At 37.8% G+C, this 19,061-nt stretch overlaps 1 protein-coding gene across 5 annotated transcripts in view; it reads right to left on the bottom strand.

Moving 5' to 3' along the window:
- Positions 1 to 36: 36 nt before the first annotated feature.
- LOC111253885 (apoptosis-resistant E3 ubiquitin protein ligase 1) overlaps positions 37 to 19,061 on the bottom strand; it is a 23,795-nt gene continuing 4,770 nt past the window's right edge. For 2 of the 5 annotated variants that reach the window (XM_086974073.1, XM_022814061.2), the window contains 18 exons: positions 16,186 to 16,349; positions 14,723 to 14,836; positions 14,313 to 14,412; positions 13,125 to 13,300; positions 12,482 to 12,656; positions 9,154 to 9,259; positions 8,894 to 8,999; positions 8,391 to 8,564; positions 7,177 to 7,269; positions 6,785 to 6,932; positions 6,084 to 6,258; positions 5,531 to 5,617; positions 4,970 to 5,051; positions 4,714 to 4,842; positions 4,317 to 4,484; positions 3,906 to 3,960; positions 2,755 to 2,854; positions 1,061 to 2,291 (listed from right to left, as the gene is read on the bottom strand). In XM_086974073.1, the coding sequence (XP_086830199.1) occupies positions 2,189 to 2,291; positions 2,755 to 2,854; positions 3,906 to 3,960; positions 4,317 to 4,484; positions 4,714 to 4,842; positions 4,970 to 5,051; positions 5,531 to 5,617; positions 6,084 to 6,258; positions 6,785 to 6,932; positions 7,177 to 7,269; positions 8,391 to 8,564; positions 8,894 to 8,999; positions 9,154 to 9,259; positions 12,482 to 12,656; positions 13,125 to 13,300; positions 14,313 to 14,412; positions 14,723 to 14,836; positions 16,186 to 16,349 (2,255 nt within the window). In that variant the 3' untranslated portion in view covers positions 1,061 to 2,188. Of the gene's footprint in view, positions 188 to 1,060; positions 2,292 to 2,754; positions 2,855 to 3,905; positions 3,961 to 4,316; positions 4,485 to 4,713; positions 4,843 to 4,969; positions 5,052 to 5,530; positions 5,618 to 6,083; positions 6,259 to 6,784; positions 6,933 to 7,176; positions 7,270 to 8,390; positions 8,565 to 8,893; positions 9,000 to 9,153; positions 9,260 to 12,481; positions 12,657 to 13,124; positions 13,301 to 14,312; positions 14,413 to 14,722; positions 14,837 to 16,185; positions 16,350 to 19,061 lie in introns of those variants that run through there. The other 3 variants (XR_002674857.2, XM_022814063.2, XM_086974074.1) reach the window with 3 other exon arrangements.

Genomic DNA, 19,061 nt, shown 5'->3' with positions numbered 1-19,061 from the left:
TAACAGCACTTCGCTAGTAAAAAACAAAACAAGTGATTGATGATTCAGGTAGGAACCAACAATAATAGTTTATTGTTATTATTAAAGGCAGAACGACGAGAGTATCGACTTAAGCAATGGGTGATTCCCTAATATGTCTCATGTGATGTCGGTAGAAGAGATAAGATTACCGACTTTAAGTCCGCCACTGAAAATTAATATAATAAATAGGTAAAAATTAAGTATATATTGTATCTATGTGCGATACAGCAATCCCTGCAGAGCGACCGCTCTGGATTAGTTTAAATAATAAAGGATTATTATATATATAACAAACAAAGAAAAACAGCATAGATTCTTCATCGTACGTTTTAGGTAGAGAATATATAAATGCTACATATACGTCAGTTCTAAGCTAGCAAAGTAGATACACTTTACTAGCTCAGCTAGCATTCAGCTGTTTTAGTGAAAAGAAAAACATTCGTCTAATAAGCCTACATTCTGCGGCTGCTGTATCCCTTGTTATTATAATGATTATCTTTCGCTTCAACTGTCAAATATATATATGTATATATATATACATATATATTTACGAGGAGCATTTTCTTTGGAGTCACTTTTATCCATAGTTGTCAATGGTAACGAGTCGAACACGTTTAAATAAATTCGTCAAATTTGCAAATACTCTTGGGTGTTTTTACTGCTCTCTATATGCATTAGATCCACAAGTCACTACTAGGACTGACTGAAAAAGCGGGTCAGGAGTTCTTTTCTCTACAACCGTTGTTACTTACACAGGTCAAACGGGCCATTTTTAACAATAGCTATTAGTGTACGAAAATGTAGTCATTATTTGTTTCCGTACCATTTTACCCTACCATCTTTAAAACGCGTGTTGCCAAACAGTGAATATTGCCGAGGATTACTTACTCTAATAAAAAAAATCTACAATAGCCATTAAAAAAACACCATTTTGGCTCAGTCATACCGATGTTCCATATCGTTATGTTCTATCTGAACTTTTTACTAGATAAATAGCGCTATTAAAGACGAATATTGTTAGTAAATAATCAAACGGTGCTTCAGTTCAGACAATACATTTATTTGTTCAGCTCCAGTTGGCACCATGTTTTACAATTTTTTTTTTACTTTATATCAATTCTATATAACTAATAGATTAACCAAATGTTTAACACACAATATTACGCCATGGACGAAATAAAAATTAAATCCTTGATCAACAATGCGACGGAATCAAAGAAACTCTGTCTGATCAGATGTCACAGATCATGTTATTAATCTTCTCGCTACCTTCACAGATTGCACTTTTCTTAGGTATTATTTAATCATTTTGAAAAGCTGATTGCTCACACAATGTAATTGAGCTGATTTAAGTAGAAATCGAGTGCCCGCATTTGATAATGATAATCGTCCAAAAAAAAAACACATCTTCATCTCATACACACGTATTTGTATGTGCGGGAACAATATCGTAAGGTATGATAACGTATATTTATGGAAAATTTGTTAAGGTCATCTATGTACGGTGTAGGATAATATACAAAGCTTAGTATGTCAAATCGTTAGAAATGTATATGTTTTAAACATTTGGAAAGCTATCTTATACAGGTTAGTAATGTGGAACAGTCAGATTTATCGTACTACATATTATACTAAGATCTATTCCCATATAGTCTGAAATACTTGCCTATCTTCATAGTCTTACGTTCGTTGCAAAAGTACATACAATTACTCTACTAATGTGGCCTTATTAATAGTTCTCATAGGCATTTAAGGTCAAGGCCCTGTGTCCAACCTTTTGTCCGCTAAATCGAATGCATGTTTTGTAACGCGTTATCGTACTAATTTAACCAACAAATAAATACGACATGAAATGGCGACTGGCGTCTTTGCATATTTCCTCTGTGACAAAAAAAAAAAAGAGGAGATATCACGCGAACAGTTTCTGCTCCAAGTGTATTCAAACGATATAATTCTATGGAATCCAAAAGTAGATGAAAAGTCGCAGTTCTAACAATATCTATCCGAGAGCGCTACTTCTCTGGCTGGAAGTCGTTCTTCTCCTTCTATGTCCGAAATTAACTAGTTTGGCTATTAATTAGGCCAAAAATAATCGACTCTTGATAAATCGCACCTGATATTGCTGTTACAAATGATCTAGGACTTCAGTTTAGATAAATTCCGTGTGCTAGACGAAACCGAATCCTTGGCAGCCTTCACGAAGCGCCGTTCGAAGCTGTCGTACGAGCAACTCACATGAATCGTAACCAGGCAAACAGAGGTAGTTAAAGCTGGGGAAAAAAAAAAAAAACGAGTAGAAATACATTTTTCTTTGATAATCATGCAGATAATAATGATTTCATTCATAGAGATTTTGTGGTGTAGTATACTATAGTAGGCAGTTTTTACTCGTAAATACAAAGGAGAACATCACCAAACAGAAATAATTACAGCTGTAGAAAACGAATAGAAATAGATCTTCTTAGATTATTGGTAGGGTTTGCCTACATTTAACAATTTATCTAGAACTATTAAAAATAAAAATTTACAAAATACCTAAGCCATTAACCCATTGTTTCAGACACCTCGCGATCATCAATAGAATGAAGCGAACATTCGAAGCGTTATATATAAAAAAAAAAAGAAAGTAAGGTCAATATTTCAAGCATTGCAGTGGAAGTAATATACATATTAACGAACCAGATTTACTCAAACTTTAGCGATATTCTACGCAGATTCAATATTGTTTTATACCATGTGTGAGCTGAAGGTAGTATGTTATTTGCTTCCACGTAGACGATATGCACCCACGGCTCTAGCTGACTAAATCCTCCCAAAGGAAGCCGGCTACTTCCTGCAAAATATCACTAATTAGTCACAAATCCTTGCGCAGTCCTAACTGAAGCCTACCCATTATACCATATTATATACGATTGATCCACGTATGTCAACACATGTATTTATACGCGTCTGAATAATATAATATAATGATAGAAAAAAAACTTATATTGCTTTTGCTAAGTTAACTTGAATTGCCGAGCTCGACTGCAAAACTTAGCCCTAAGAACAACCGTCACGTTCAAATACAATAAAACGAATCCAAGTGTGTGGCGAATACGCATATCGGCACGATTGTGCCCCCTTAAGTACATCTGCGATGTACGAACAAATACCGACTCAAAATAGAATCACGGAACGTGTACATTTAAGGGGCAGTACAATTTGAAAATGTCGGCCAGACTCGATACACTCGTGGCAATTAAAGGGAAGTGGAACTGTACAAGGCATCTGCAGTTCTTGTTACATGTTCTTGTGCTTAATTGCACATGGTCCACTTAAGCTGTCGAAGTAAACTATCGCGGCTATCAGTGACGCATTCACGGAAGAAATAAAAGCAAGGTATCTTGTGTCTCTGAATAAATTTCGCTCAACGACAAGCTAGTGAAGGCGGGTAGCTCGTCAGTATAAGTAAAAACGTTTAAGACACAATCAAGTAACTTGGGTCCTTTGGAATTCTTCCACGACCCGACAGCGAAGAAGTATGTCAACGATATTAAAACGTCTATAGGCAATGCTGAGTGACAACAACCATTAGAGCTCGTTATTTTGTAGCAATGATGCATGTAGTATAAATTTTTCTGTAGACAATTCAACTGACTATTCAGCTGCGCTCATGTTGTTCCATTTTACTTTGCCTTAAACAGCTAAAAAAAGATTGTATATCATAGCGTTTGTTTGTATATGCAATCGTACGCGTTCTAGTTCCGTATATATATATATATATATATATATATATATATATGCAACAAGACGTGGTACGCACGATGCGTTCTTTCCCGTGATCAAAATAGGACAACCTAAGAGTTAATTTTAGGAGTAACTTTACCCGCGGTGCTACTTCTTACCTGTTACAAACTGGACGAATTGCGAAAGTTCTTCTTCGGAGAACGAATCTACCACCTAAAACCAAACTCTTTTTATAGCACTTACTATGTGTTATGGAAAATACATGGTATACATTGACTCAGTAATAGCAAGCGGTACGATGGTAGGGGTACTAGGCGACGGATTAGAAAAATACGTCCTTATGACAGACGCTCTTCAAGGCCAATACCTACCTTGCTACGTCCGGGTACCCTTCATATCAACAAACAATCTAGTAAGAGCTCAATTTTAGCATCACGTTCAATATCAAACGTATATTAATGTGCGCCGATGCTTGTATTGAGTTCTATTTAAAGGAAGGTACATTTTCTAAGATGAGTGTGAGACTGATTTTATAACCAAATAAGACAACAGCACCGTCTAGTAGGTACCTTCCAAAACCATTGTAGAATATGGCGATTCGTATCGGTCCAACCAAGAGCGTAGTGATTTTTTCGAAGGTCTTCAACGACATAGATTGGGCTTCCACAAAGAAGCAACTCCAATTCTTCCTCGTCAAACTCCCGAAGAAAATTGATGTTTAGAACAGTGTTGAAACCCTGCTCAAGTTCAGAAGGCATGTACAAGTCATGAAATTGAAAGGCACAGCTTCAGTACTATTAAATTGAGAAGAACACGCTAAAACTACCCAGTGTTATATGTAAAATATGGGTACATTGATACGTTTTTGGTAAAATACGAGCTATATGTTCCATCATAAGGTAATGAACCGAGTAGCCCCGTATTCAAATTCAGGATCGTTGCAAAATTTGAAGCTATTCTGCGTACCATCATGAAGCTTTTGATGTGTGAGCGAACTTTTCGAGCGAGCCTGTATTCAGCTAGAGCATTCAGGTACTGGAACTTATTTTTTTCGGTCACAGCAAATGACGATCCTCCACTGATAAGTTCTACCTCCTGCCACAAAGAAAAAACGCAACGCAGTTTGAAGGTTATCTTAACGAGCATCAAAGTAGATTTAAAGGAAAACGAGCTATAATTAGGCCAACGACAATATTTCAGTTAAGATTAAACTTTCTTTCACCTGGATCAATTTTCCGTCTATCGTGAATTCCTCATCAATAAACGAAAGTTGAAGATTATCCACATTGTTTTCCAATATGTATCTGCAACAATTATAAAAGTAACCATGTATACACAAGTGATTAAAAGAGGCTAGAAACACGAAGAAAATATACTCGAAAATATCCATTAAATAAGCCCCCATTTCCATCAGTCTATCTTTCGGGGTAAAAACACCTTTATTAATACGTTATATTTTAAAATATAATCACGTGTGAATTGACGTACCCATTTATGATACCACCTAAACTAGTTTAAAATCTGTTTGCGTCTTCGAGCGAAACACAAGACGAGCAAAAACAGGAAAGTAACGTTTCACGAGGCCGCTAGTGCTGATATTCTTTCTAACTTAGGTCTCGTGTTAATGATTTCTACATATATGCAATACGATATTACGTTATTACGTACGACATTAGGACACGATGAAATTACGAGTAAAGCTCTGGTCCTTCATTCACTTTTGTTAAATATAACACACCAACTGGGGTGGAAAATAGGCAAAGTACAATAGTAACATACTCACTTGATTTTTCCTTGGTAAAGTTCAGGGTCATCCGTCTTGAAGTGTCTGTAAGTCACAGGCCTGCCGAGCATTTGTGCTAAAAAAGATCTCCAAGAAGAAAATGGCAATTAAGCTAAAAAACGTGACTATCGAACAAATTCGTTTATAGAAATCCTCACCACGCAAATTTACTCAAGACTGAATGGCAGTTGAAGGACACAGTGGACAACAAAGATCTGCATGAAGTCCCATTTTTGTGTATATGCGCTTCATATACGACGTCTTTTTTCGTTCCTAATTAATGGATCGTACACATGTGTTAAAAGTCTTTACGAGAATAACATGTGAGGTGCCACACGAATCTGTTTACTTTAGCATATACATGTTTTTAATCCTAGTCATATCGCTCCGTTACCATTGTATCAGTCGAATAAAAGCTCGTTGTTTCTAAGGTGTCAAAATTTCATATCATTTAACCGGATCTACCGGCAATTAGTTTAGATTATTTGTGTCCCTTTGAAAAAAAAGCCATATTATGCTGTGTATTTAAAAAAAAAAAAAAACGTGTACTTACCTTGCGAAATTGGCTTTAACAGTCAACCTGTGTTGGTTACCAAGAGCTGATTCATAGACGCATTTGGCCACTACGCTACCGGCGAACTCAAGTTTACGTAAGTAGCTACCACAGGGCGGGAGTGAGGCGTTCGGCAGTACGAAACCCTGAGCTCCCCCATAGGATGTAAATAGGCCTGAAAATTGAGTGATTTGTCAAGTATTCTTCTTATCTAATCATAAGTGTTCCGAGCTTCATGTTGATATTGTGTTAGACATTGCCTCAGACGGCTGGCTCAGCTCTGTTTGGGACTTGGATCATCTTACGAGTTCCCAAATTTCGTGGGGTAAACGCGTTACCACTGCAACCTTGACGGGTGCTACCTAGATCTCCTATCTACAAGTGTACTATACACGAGATATACGGATTTTAATCAGACGTGGTTCGTTTATTTGTTTCTTTGTTCATTATTTTTATTACAGCTGGAGAAATTACAGCATGTATTATAGTCTAGGTCTGTTTACCAGTTTCCTGACACAGTTCATGATACAGATGCTGAAATACTTTTCTTGCGCCCAGTCACTCTCAAGAAAGAAGAACAGGACCAATGGCCTGAAATATTCGGTATGCTATGGTGCCTTAAAAAGGGTGATTTGGGAGAACGAATTAAAATCGAACCAATAGCGAAATAATCACATGTTTTATTTGTCATGGGTACCTACCTTCGTTCGGATCAAAAAGCTTTATGCAAAGGATTTCGAACCACTCCCTACTCAGACCTCCCATATCAGCGGCGATCTCAAATTTAATGTTGATCTGGAACTTGCGCCGCCAGTCTTCACGATCGAAGCACTCCGTAGCCTTCATGGTCTGTTTAACGGAAAATCGATTGCAAGTATCATGTATTTTGCTATACACATACATCTACCATTGCAGCGTAATTGTATCTATACAAATATGCTATTGGCTATTTTTATATTACATGGTACTTAATTTGATAACGCTAGAATCTGATCACCTTTCATCTTATCTAAGTACTTGGAGGGAACAACTTCGAGTATAGTTCTCTGACAGCCGATTTTCTCTCTTAAAATAAACTGAGGGTAACCTTTACCGTTCTGAGAGGATCTGTTCTGCAGACAATTAGTCTCGCTGGACCTTCAATCTCCCGTTGATGAGAACTCACTTCACCACTTTGCCCACGAACCTAAGAAAAATGACATCATTTTTATACATTTGATTAAGTATTTGTGCGAACTAACAAGGAGTCATATTTTTAGTTACGAATATAATAGAAAGAGGAAGCTTCAATAAAGTACTACGTCGTGACGCTTTCTTTTTACATAAAAACTGTGCAATTGCCAGCTTCCTATTCTACCGACTCTAATTGATAAACTTAATACATGTTTGGCGTTATAAGCGGTGCTACAAGCGTTGAATTCGAGTGCCAAGAATCCCAAGCGGTTGTTGACAAGTTGTCGCTATAATCTATTGTAGAATAATTCGCTCGTAGGATGATGCATTCAAATTCTGGATAAATTTGGCGGGCTGTTTGTCGTAACGAGCACGCGTTCATCCGCTACTCCTAATACCAGACGAAAGCCAGTTCTTTCTAGAACAAAACAACGAACTCGTTTACAATACATCATTTTCACAATTTGAACGAAAATGAGCCATTACCAAATCTCGTTAAGCTGGACGAAGATTAGAACGTTTTTTTGTCTAAAATCTCTTTGCAAATTTTCATGCGGCTTCTGAAAAGCCTAAGGAAAATTTCCTTGAGGCAAACCAGAAGGCACTCAATAGGATTTAGATTTGAAATGCGTCATCACGGCTCAAAGAGCCATTTTTTACACATCTGGATTTTCGAAAAGGAAAATTAATAATTATTTGAGAAAGTAGAATCTCAATTGGTATATGAGCTCCAACGGTTATCCTTTTAGAGGCTTTTTATGACTTTTTGCGTCTTTCGCACTCATTTCCAGCCCTTAAATTTTTAGGATTTTTGGCCTGCCATCAACGCAGAATTTCATTTGGCTGGAATTTTTTGTATACTGCGTGTTTGGGCGATCTCGATAGGAATTTACACCTGTCAGTATTATAAACGTGCAGTCATTATCAAAAAGCGACTTGCGTATCAAAAAAAACATCATTTTAAGCTTCAAACACACTAACTTGGACATGTTACGTTATTGAACGATGACTTTAAAAAACATGAACGTTAAAAACTAAGCTTTCGGAGCTTAGAACCAAAACATGAGAAAAATTTTCAATTTAGGCGCACCATTAGATATATGTATATATAGATTATTTGTATATTGTACACACCCGTTCTACGAGCGAGTCTCGGCGTTCCTCAAAAGCCCTACTGGCTCCCGCTAAGCGGCCTGCCAGATGCAAGAGTCCCGCATAAATAAATGAACTTGAGTGTTCTGAGGTCACAGCCACGCGTAAATGGCTCTGTTCATCATGCAGCTCAACGGTGCGATGCCGGAGGGATACCTACGAGTAGATCAAAAAAAGAAATTACTATTAAAGTAGATATTCTCATGAACATCCATCCACAACACGTTTACCGACGCTCGAGTAAACACATTAAAAATATTAAATGAAAAAAATGTTAACCTGATTTAAGGCTCCCTACAGAGTCTACCAAAAGATTTTATCAATCTGAAAGTCAATTGACAATAGCCCAGGTGATATTCTTGTACTGGATACAAGTCTGTCCGATAGCAAATTCGTATCCCGGACATCGAACGACATCTCGTTCTGATGAGGCCTGCCACGAGCAAGTCCACCTGAACATTGTTATGATGACTATATGATCCTACCTTTAGCGAGCTGGTAATCAAATGACTTCTTTCCGTGTCGTCCTTGGTTAGGAAATGGACTTCGCTACCAGATCCTCCAGCACTTGGTCGAACTCGAATAGAATACCTGAGGTATGATTAGAAAACAGCGTCTAATTTAATTCCTCAGTAAAATATGTTATTTGATCGAAGAATGTACAGGAGCGGGTGTAAGTGACTGAATAAAATCATCGATCTGTAAAAAGAAACACTGTCTAATTACATTTGTCAATGTATCCTACCTGAATTGAGTATTCTTTGCATCACTGAGGAGCGCCGAGTCGCAGAGGATAAGTTCCGCTGAGGAAACAGCCTCGTTGTAATTCATCAAAGCGTGATACCGTGAATCTGGAGTTCGACAAAAAGATAGAAATACGCATTGCAAGATACGCGGATCTAAGTATAACTAGGTAAAACAAGCGCATATTTAGCCCGCAGCTTTCTTCTCAGCCATACCAGAAAAAGGATGTTGCTCGTTCAGGACTTGAAACAACCTTATCATGCTTGATGGAACTTTATCTTAATGTTGTAATGCGAATGATAACAATACTGAACGTTAACACCATGTTAGACAACTGTGACTGAATAGGTGTGTACTCGGCATTACTTCTCAATGGTTTAATCCTATTAGGCATGCAAAGTTCGTGTGGTTAGGCCTACATGGAAGAAAGGCATCGCATGGCCCTTAGGAACTATCCATAATGTACGATTTCTTAGTTGAACTTAGTGCAGCGTATGACGGTTTATAGAGTTCGAGCGATCCAAAAACAAGAGGGCAGCATGTTCACCATGATTAATGCGTATTTCTTTTACTGTGACGCACTTTTAACCACGTACTCATGGTCAACATTAGTGTTTTTTTTTTGGCAAGTGGTTACTGTGGCATGTCGTTATCATGCGGTTTCATAAGTCTGCTGTAGAAAAACTTCTGCAGAGTCTGGAAAAATCTGCCGACCGGATAGTCGATAACTCATAGGAAAAACATGGCATATTATAGTACTCGACATCGGAGCTGGTACTTTACGTCATAAATTGGATTAAGTAGAACGAGCGTAGCGAAATAGAATAATCAACCAAAACCATGTCGTAAAGTCGCTACTGCAGTACGGCAGTTTTGTTACGATGAAGTTGACCAGTAACTAAATAAGGAAAGTTAACAAAAAAAACATTCAATAACACCTTTATCTAGACGCGTTTGGCTCGTACAGCTCGAAAATTACGGCCGCAAAACCAAATTTGATTTCCAAATTCTAATACAAAACATTTGAAAGCTTTATTTGTAGAAAAGTAGCCGGATGCACTGATTCATTATTTGTCTCAAAGTGATTAGGATGTCTAAAAACAGAAGACAGCTAAATATAGCGGTGCTGGTAGTGACGTCTGCTTCAGAAAAACAAGCCGAGGTCGATGAAACGTTCGATATACTCCATATTGATTGATGTCATAAATGGACAACATCATCAGAAAGATGTTAGAAAAGCAGATGCAAATGGGCTCGTTTAAATTCGTGACTCTGAACGGTTACTGTGACTATATCACTTTGCCATCCAGATGTATATAATGAGAGTTACAAACGAATCATTTTGCCTAGGGACGTTTTCAGAAAATTAAGAGGTGTACCACAATCGCTATGCCGTGAAGTGGAAATTGAAAGTCTACGTAGCTTGGAAATATATGCAATACTTATATCAATAAAACATTTCATATGGATCAGTCGGAGCTGTTAGAAAACATATCAATATATAAAACTGGGACACTTTTCCAGCTTAACCTAAAGAGTCAAATATTACGGAATAGTTGTTAAGACGTTGACAAGCTCAATGGGAGACCAGTGCTGTAAATGAAAGTTCCAAAAAAAGACACCACAATTTCTGTCTGATATTTGAGTGCACGGCCATATTTACAGTAAAATCTATTGTTCCAAATATGCTCACTCGTATCGACCAGAAAAATAAGATAAATTACGTGTTATATCTATTTTGCTGTTGACCCAACTTCACGCGTTGTACCACAGATTTGTTCCGTTCCTATATACTGACTGGGCCACTTTTGTCTAGTCATTGTTACCCATATTCCTTCCAACATAAAAGAATACAATGGGGCTTAATTTTCACATTAGCCAATGCTTGAATTTTGTACTAAGTATACCTACACAGATAAAGTATGCACCGAATTCCATCATTCATACATTTGTACAGGTGTTTCTTACCACAGTTTTCTATGTGATAAACGCATCCCAAAGAAATAACGTGACGAGACAAACACGTCGTGCTTGTACTTTTCACGAACACAACCGCTTGCGATTGTTCTGTCGTTGACCAGAACAAAGCCGTGGCGAATTTACGGCACCATATAGCGTGGGACTTTCTAATAAATTTATTTTCTCTAAAACGAAATAACAGCCTCAAAGCAAAAAAGGAAGAATATTGTGATCCTGTAAAATAATAAGGATCGTGAAGTCTTCCATCAAGTAGCACTTAACATCAATAGTCTAGCCGAAAAAGTAAGACTCTTCTTATAAAACGAAGGTCGAAGGATAAATTCAAAAAAGAGCGTTGCTTAAGCACTTTTCGACCAACTACATGTTAAATATATAACGTTAAAACGCTTAATATTAGTTTGAATTTATGAGTTTTCAAATTTTATTTAAATAAATTTACCGATTCAATGTACCTAGAACGCTGAACCTATTTTATGTCTTAGCAATACAAGGCAAGAGCCGGCACAAATAGACTAAGCCTCATGTCATTCGAAGAACGAGTGCTTCAGCCGTGATAAATTGTGCTTCGTAAAAAGTTACATTGTTTATTTATGCAGCGGCGGAGACAGGCAATTTCTTCACGTCTTCGCGGTAGGCTTGTAAACCCTAACTGATTTAATAATAACATTGACGTAACATCTCTACGTCTAGATATCCACACACGAGCTGACCGCAGAGTAAGCATGCAAAACCTTCATAATAGGATTATCGTTGAAGGAAAATACCACTGCTAGCATAGATAGTGTTCTTCTAAATACGTATTTAAGAAGATGATTTTCCTTAATCGATTTTGCTAATCATTTTACTCTTGTCTGCCTTTCGCATATCTTAAAAGCCGTTTTTCTAGACACACGAGATAGCAATGTTTCAGCTATTGTTTCTTGTTAACAATTACATCCTTCCTATATATACATGTGTATATATATGAAACTAATTAATTTCATATATACTTTGAATACACCACGCACATTTGACCCTGGCTTGCTAACGAAGATAATTACGGAAAACGACGACATCTCAAAGGTAATAGTGCCGAATGCGAGTAGAATACTTGCAGAAGATAGACTACATCGGGCTGGCCAAAATCAAAAACAACACGATTCAGTATCTATTTTTACTTCCGACCGAAAAATACAGCAGAACCTTTATACTGAAAGTTAGACTGACAGTTGTGCAATCAAGTGGTTCTGCTCGGTATTTCAAATCTAAGCAAGAGCACAACGTATAACCATACGTGGTCTCATTAAGTTGCCACTGAGAAGAGGATGGGTATATAGAGCGAAACTTAAGTAAGCTGGTACTCTACCTACCACATAAGACGACTACTTCAATGCAAGGTGATTTTGCCAGGGGCACTCCATCGTAGAGCAGTTTCAATTTGAATAAGCCCGGGCTTGACAGCTGTACGGAAAGGGTGGCCGAACTGAGCAGAACATCGTCGCGCCAAACCGAGTATTTCACTGAACTTGCCTTTCCTCCATCGTGCTATTGAGCGTACCAGACAGAAATCAAAATAAAAATAAAAAACACATTTATCATTTAAGCCAAAAAAGACAGACATCTACGAAACACCGATATCGTCTAGGCTGCGTGCCTGATCTTGAAACCTATCATCGAGCGATTCTATTTCTTTATGTACGCAATAAAGAATGCCTTCGAGATATTGTCACTATTGCGATTGTTAGGAAAAGTTTTCTCACAACTTACTTTTAAACAAAGTTCGATTATCAAATCAAACATCTTGTCATTCGCGCTTAAAACAATTCATGCTTCTGCGCTATATTATTTCCTATAGTAGTTATATACAGCAGGTCTTACCACGAATATCTAGTGATTTGCCTTTAGTTCTGGCTCAGGTAGAAGTAAAAATAATTTGACCAAATGAAAACAAAAAATGGATTATAGTGTAATTTGAATATTAGCCGCTAACGAACTTTCGATGAAGACACGGACCCTTTCGATATGAAGCCTTAGCAATTTTTGTAGCCTTGCTGCGTTTACATCGTCCACGAAAGCTTCATTGCCATATCGGTCACGGAGCCGTAGTTTCAGCTGAAGAGCGGTGCGATCGCCTGTTACCATAACTGGCCTAAAGTTTGAAACTGTTGTATGACTAGCTGTTGGCTCGCCTAAAGAAACATTAATCACATAATAACAATCAGTCGACTTCCTGGAGTGCTTAAAGAGCGGTCATATCAGTGTAGTAGATTTCGATGATGCAAACATTATCCCATTTTTGTATAAAGATAAAATGTTTGTCGGCTTTTTTTTGGAGAAAGAAAATATTTAGCCCTGCAAACGCAGATATCGTAGGGACACAATTTTACAGTTGTCGTCAGGGCTACTTTCGTTTTGCAGAGTATTATTAACTAATATATCGCTTTTTTTGAATGGGCTCTGATAGGTTGGCTAGTAAATAAATGTATGCTTGACAGAGTCTGGACATAGAGTTAGTGTCGAAGCTTTCACCGTCATTATCTTTCAAGCCATTTACGTTGCTTCAACGTTATACTTTAAGTAATTTGGGATCGGCTCCAGTAGAGCATAATGCTATATAGTATAGTCTATAGAACATAACTAATGCTCGACAAAAGTCATAAAACTTGGCTGTTATCTATACATATCTATACGTTTCAATACATGTGAATAGATATTTCGCTTAATTTCTTTATGGGAGCTGCTCCCAGTTTATTGCAAGAACAGCCTGATGCTAGATCACCTTGTGAGCTTCCTTGACAGAGAGACGCAGAACGAATAAATTGATACCAACGCAACATCCGTACTAAGTATTCTAATTTATAAAAACATTTATTAAACATCTGAGGAATACGGCAGGTCTGTCCAAAACATAGGCAAGGGTTAGAAAATACCCTTCTGCACGAGTAGGGTACGCAATTTAAATCCATATGTTATGAACCCTTAATGTAAATTCCAACGGGTTCCTTTTATTGGTAATAGATTTTACACTACAATATCCTATAAGGTTGTAGGAAGTTGCGCTACCCTTTAAGCGGTACTCGAAACACTATCTGGCAAGGATTTTAATTATTACATGAATCAAACACTATGTATAACTTTCTAAATTCACAAAATCGCATATACATTTTGACGTTATTATGTAACAAAATCGAGATTTTTTACCAGGATCAAATCGCTTAAGAAATGGGCTTCCTGCTATGGGCACATGTTCGATAGCCATACGGAACGAGTAGAAGCCTGAAACACGTGGCGTAAATTGGACCTGAAAGACGAAACAGGTTTGGGTCTCATACTAAGGACGGAATAGAATCAAAGCGAACTCAATCGTTCGATATTGATAAGTGAAAGCAAGCTTCAGCATTCGTGGAAATCGCGGCCGAAGCTAGCATTGCAGAAAGTGCGTACAGTATAGTTTGTCGAGAGAAAAGAAAAAGCAAATTGGACCACTAATACTACGTTCTGTCTACAAATGATTATGGCCATAAGGTAACCTTCATGCTGGAACTCGCATAATCGTCCAATTCCTCCAGGTTAAAGGTTTACCACATTTATATGAAAAATATCATACGTACCCTAGCCTGGCCATTAAAGGTATCATGTTGAATGCAGAAGGGTATCGCAATATCTTCATTGTGCATCGAAATCGTGATTTCCGGCGGTCCGCGTTCCCCCTTTAGCGGTGGATACTATCACAATTTCCGGATTCGCAAGAAGTGTCACAATGGTATAAAGACAAACATTTGTCATTAACGTTTCTGTCATTTGTATTTCCTAAACCTCCAAGATGATGACGACCTTAATGACCTGCAAAGTGCTGGCTAGCTAACACTGGACCGTGCCCACAGATAGATTTGTATCTATGTTAAATATTCAGTAACCCAGAGGACAGTAAAGCCATACAGATAGGAGAATTTATCATTGTACTATACCGACTAGTGATTCGCTTTGCAATTTCCTTTCTGCACGTGTAGCAACAAGACCCAATTTTTAATATAGCTTGTGCTGTCTGTGACTGTGGCTGGATTTTAGGATCCGCGTCTTTTCCATTGCTCGTCAACATCAAAACCGGAAAGGTAGCAAGCACAAATAAAGGGCAAAATAGAATAGATCTATGCTCTGGCCTGGCGGCAAAAGAAAGCGAAAATAAACATAACAGTTAGGTTTTCTATTGTATCGCAGTGTGTTATATGATCTGTGGGTAGATTTGTTTTGAGCAAATAGAAATCTTATATATATATATATATATATATATATATATATATATATATATGTGGTGCTGACCCTATAGCGGTAAACACAACAATATGTGAATCCTTTACGATAGATCCCACAGACACTGGAGCCCTTCAGATGAACTACGGAATTTCAAGATTATCATATCTTGCAATTTTTTGAGACCAAATTAAGTTGGGTTATATGAAGTTCTTGGACATTTTACTTTAGATAAGTGAAATGAAAGATATAAACCAGCTGAAACATCGCAGCTCCTTGGTTGAGCATTAATAACAAGCACGAAGCAGCTTTCCATCTATTTTGTAGAGAGTACGAAGTATCTGATGGTATCATTACCTCGATACGAAAGGCCAGAGTTTACCTCTTAGCAACTCAAGCGTATGGAACAGATTCATCATTCGGGTATTATGTACCACCCATGTTCTTAGCTGCGACTGCTTTTTGGGGGTCGTCATGAAAGTGGGCATACTTAGGATATTATTATTATTATTGTAAATTTCAAATGTACAAATGCAAAGAACAATTTACCAGAATCTACAGAATTGGAATAAATTGTGATCATAACAGTAACAACAAATTCGCTTTTCCTCCTGCAGACCAAAAGATTGACTCTGATCAATAGGCATTGGTCAATATGATGCATAGTTACGTGTACATACTTTGCCTTCTCCTAATGTATTATTACCGTAGTGCTTGAGAGCCATATTAGCATGTAAAATATTACCACATACACACACAGCATGGCCGTCATTATAAACACTTCCAGCTAGAGAGAATCATTACGGAATATGTGTTTACATACGTGCATAATGTACTCGTACTGTTCGCCGACTCGTGGAACACATTCAAAATCGTTCCATAGAAATTCTACATAGCAATCCTCCGTGTGAAGCGAGCGGCGCCTTGACAAGCGCTTGTGCGAAAAGGCCAACGTTGAAGCCACCACTGAACACAAAAGTACGAACACTGAAAGACAAACAGGACAACAGGATATTTGTATTTAGATCTATAGTCTTGTTTAAGGTTATCGAACGATTTTTGTCACTTTTAAACTATATAATAACAATATTTTGTGCAATAACAAATTATTATTCTTCGCGCTTCAACAGCTTTATGAACGCTGGGTACGTGTCTGGTATTTGCATTTCCATTCCTAAGCTCATCATCGATGGCTTGCTTCAGACAGTCGACGATCAGATACATTACGCCACTTATTTCCTTTTCCAAAATATTAAAGCAAATGAAATCATATAGACATGAATCTAGAGGATATGGGGTCTGAGGCCGCCGTTTGATTCTGTGTTTCCGGGCATAAGGCATGGTTAAAGCAAGGCTATAAAATGTTGCATTGTAGTTAAAGAGCCACACTGTGTGCTGCCGGTTGCTGCACTACGCATCTGCGAGGTCCTTCAAAGATTTCAGATATCTGACAAGCCTGACCGACTAGTTTTCGAACAATATTTCCCAATAGCAAATGTCCTTCGTATGCATTGCAAAGACAAGACCACGCTGGGATTTAATCGGTACTGATTCCAAAATCAGCTTCTTCCATGCTATTGTTTTACCTGAGTTTTTTTGGCGGACGGCGCAGACCGGCCCAGGCCACAGCTGCAGCGATAATCTGGGCAGGTTTTTTTCTTGTATGGGCCGCACGCGTTTCCATTTATGTCGGACCAGTTCGTGATAAATCAATCTTTTGCTTTTATTTTTTTATCTTTAGCATTACAGCCTTATAAGACGTGTTTTGCATAATTCTTCATTCAACTGACCGGAAAGGCGTTGTATATGCTCTGTTTTACAGTTGAAAGATGTTCGTGGTCACAGGAACTTTTATTATTATTTTCAAGGTCTTTACGCCTTCCGACTTTCATTTTCAAAATGACCAAGTGTTTTTTTGGTGAGTGCCTTTTCCCCATTGATTTGGCTAATATTTTATGGAAGCGCTCTAACTAGTGCAAAACAAAAATTCAGTTACTGAACGCTGATTATTAGCAGTAAATTACGTTTTTACTTCTACACTTATATTCAGATGACACTCAGTAGGCTAGGAGTACAGCTACTCTAGCTGCTTCTAGTACTAGCTCTCCGTGAAGAGCCGCCGCATTCAGAATTTTGGACCGACTAGGTAGCTCCAAATAAGTTAAAAGATACATACATTACTGTTTATTATTATGTAATCAATCATATATATATAAAATACAGTATATAATATGTATTGCTACGAGCCACTTGCTACTTGAAGTAACTCTATGTGAAATTAGGCAATGGAGTGTGGTAAAGACGACATTGTGTCCCTGTGCGATTTCAAAGGTTAAGCGTTTTATCCGTATTGTGGAGGAAAGACTTGCAAATGGTCGTCAAAAACACACGCGTCTATAAAAATACCGTAGCTCTAAAATTTCGTATGACTTAGAGCAGATTCTCCGCACCGTTAAGACTTTGTGTACTCCTGTGAACCAATTAACTTTGTCTCAATAAATTCAAAAAAAAATACTGTTAATCCAATAAGCACAATTACTCTAGAAGTAAGTTTAACGAGCACATGAGAAAACAGGACTACCATATCATCTAAACCGACGAAACGCGTTTTACTGCTCCTTCGACTCAGTGCCTCACTCAGAAATACAGTTTCTTCTATAGTTAGTAGAAAGGACAGATAATATATAGGAAGACAGTACGGGATGAATATGTGTGAAGATAACTCTCAAAGGTGATCGTTCTGACCCAAGCTGCCTGCGAGGTCGTCATCTCTGTATTGTAACTGCATTCGTTATCCTCTCTCTATGTTTGAGGATAGTTCGAAATACGGCGACCTTTCTGAACTCGCGATATTACAGTGCAAGGCGTCGTAATTTCGAACAGTCAAATCGCTGAAGACTATAGATTTAACACATGAAACAGGTTGATTTTTCGCAGAAAGGCTCCAAATACCGTCGATCTTTCCTTCAAATTGAAAGACAGTGTTTTCTTAAAACAGTCACAGATCAAAGCAAGTAGATTTCAAGTTACCACGTTAGATTAGAGATCCAGTTGGTCTAAGTTCTATAGATTTTATGAAATACATTTTTATTCGTTAATACTATTTACCGATAAAAATACATCCACTTCTAGTCAAAGGCGTCCAGATCGTCCGAATACAGATATCTAGAAGTGCTCTCAGAACTCAGAGTTATACGCACGAGCAAAATTAGCACGACGTCCTGTCTGTCCAGGACAGAATTTTGTCAGCACCTTTGAATAATGTCCATGTTGCTATGGTGTATACGTTTTGCTAGCGCAGAAGCAGTCTCTATTGCTGTGCCGTTCCAATAGCTTCTTTTTGACTTCGATGATGTGACGGTAAGACCGCTTGTTTGAGTTAGCCCCCTGACGTCTACGTCAAAATAAAATCTAGTATTCTACTAGTAGTAGCAGCAGACCATTTGACTGAACCAGCCGGACGCCATCTGTATAGAGCGACCTATTATTGCACATACATATACCCTCTTCTTATTATAACGACGACTAATTTAATCACTGAACAATATTCAGGTCAAATATCAAGGTATTACGAGAAGCAAGGACGTCCTTACACAACGATACTCGGTGCCTAGATATTATCAGCCTCATAAGGATGGAGCAAAAAAATAAGGGTTCAGAGGGCTTGGCCAATGGATTCAGCTTGTGTCAATATATATA

This window comes from Varroa destructor, unplaced genomic scaffold, assembly GCF_002443255.2.
Source record: "Varroa destructor unplaced genomic scaffold, Vdes_3.0 BEIS01000007.1, whole genome shotgun sequence".
In the NCBI taxonomy this organism is placed as follows: domain Eukaryota; kingdom Metazoa; phylum Arthropoda; class Arachnida; order Mesostigmata; family Varroidae; genus Varroa; species Varroa destructor.
Note: the sequence above shows the minus strand (reverse complement) of the source record. Positions and strands in the feature narration are given on the sequence as shown.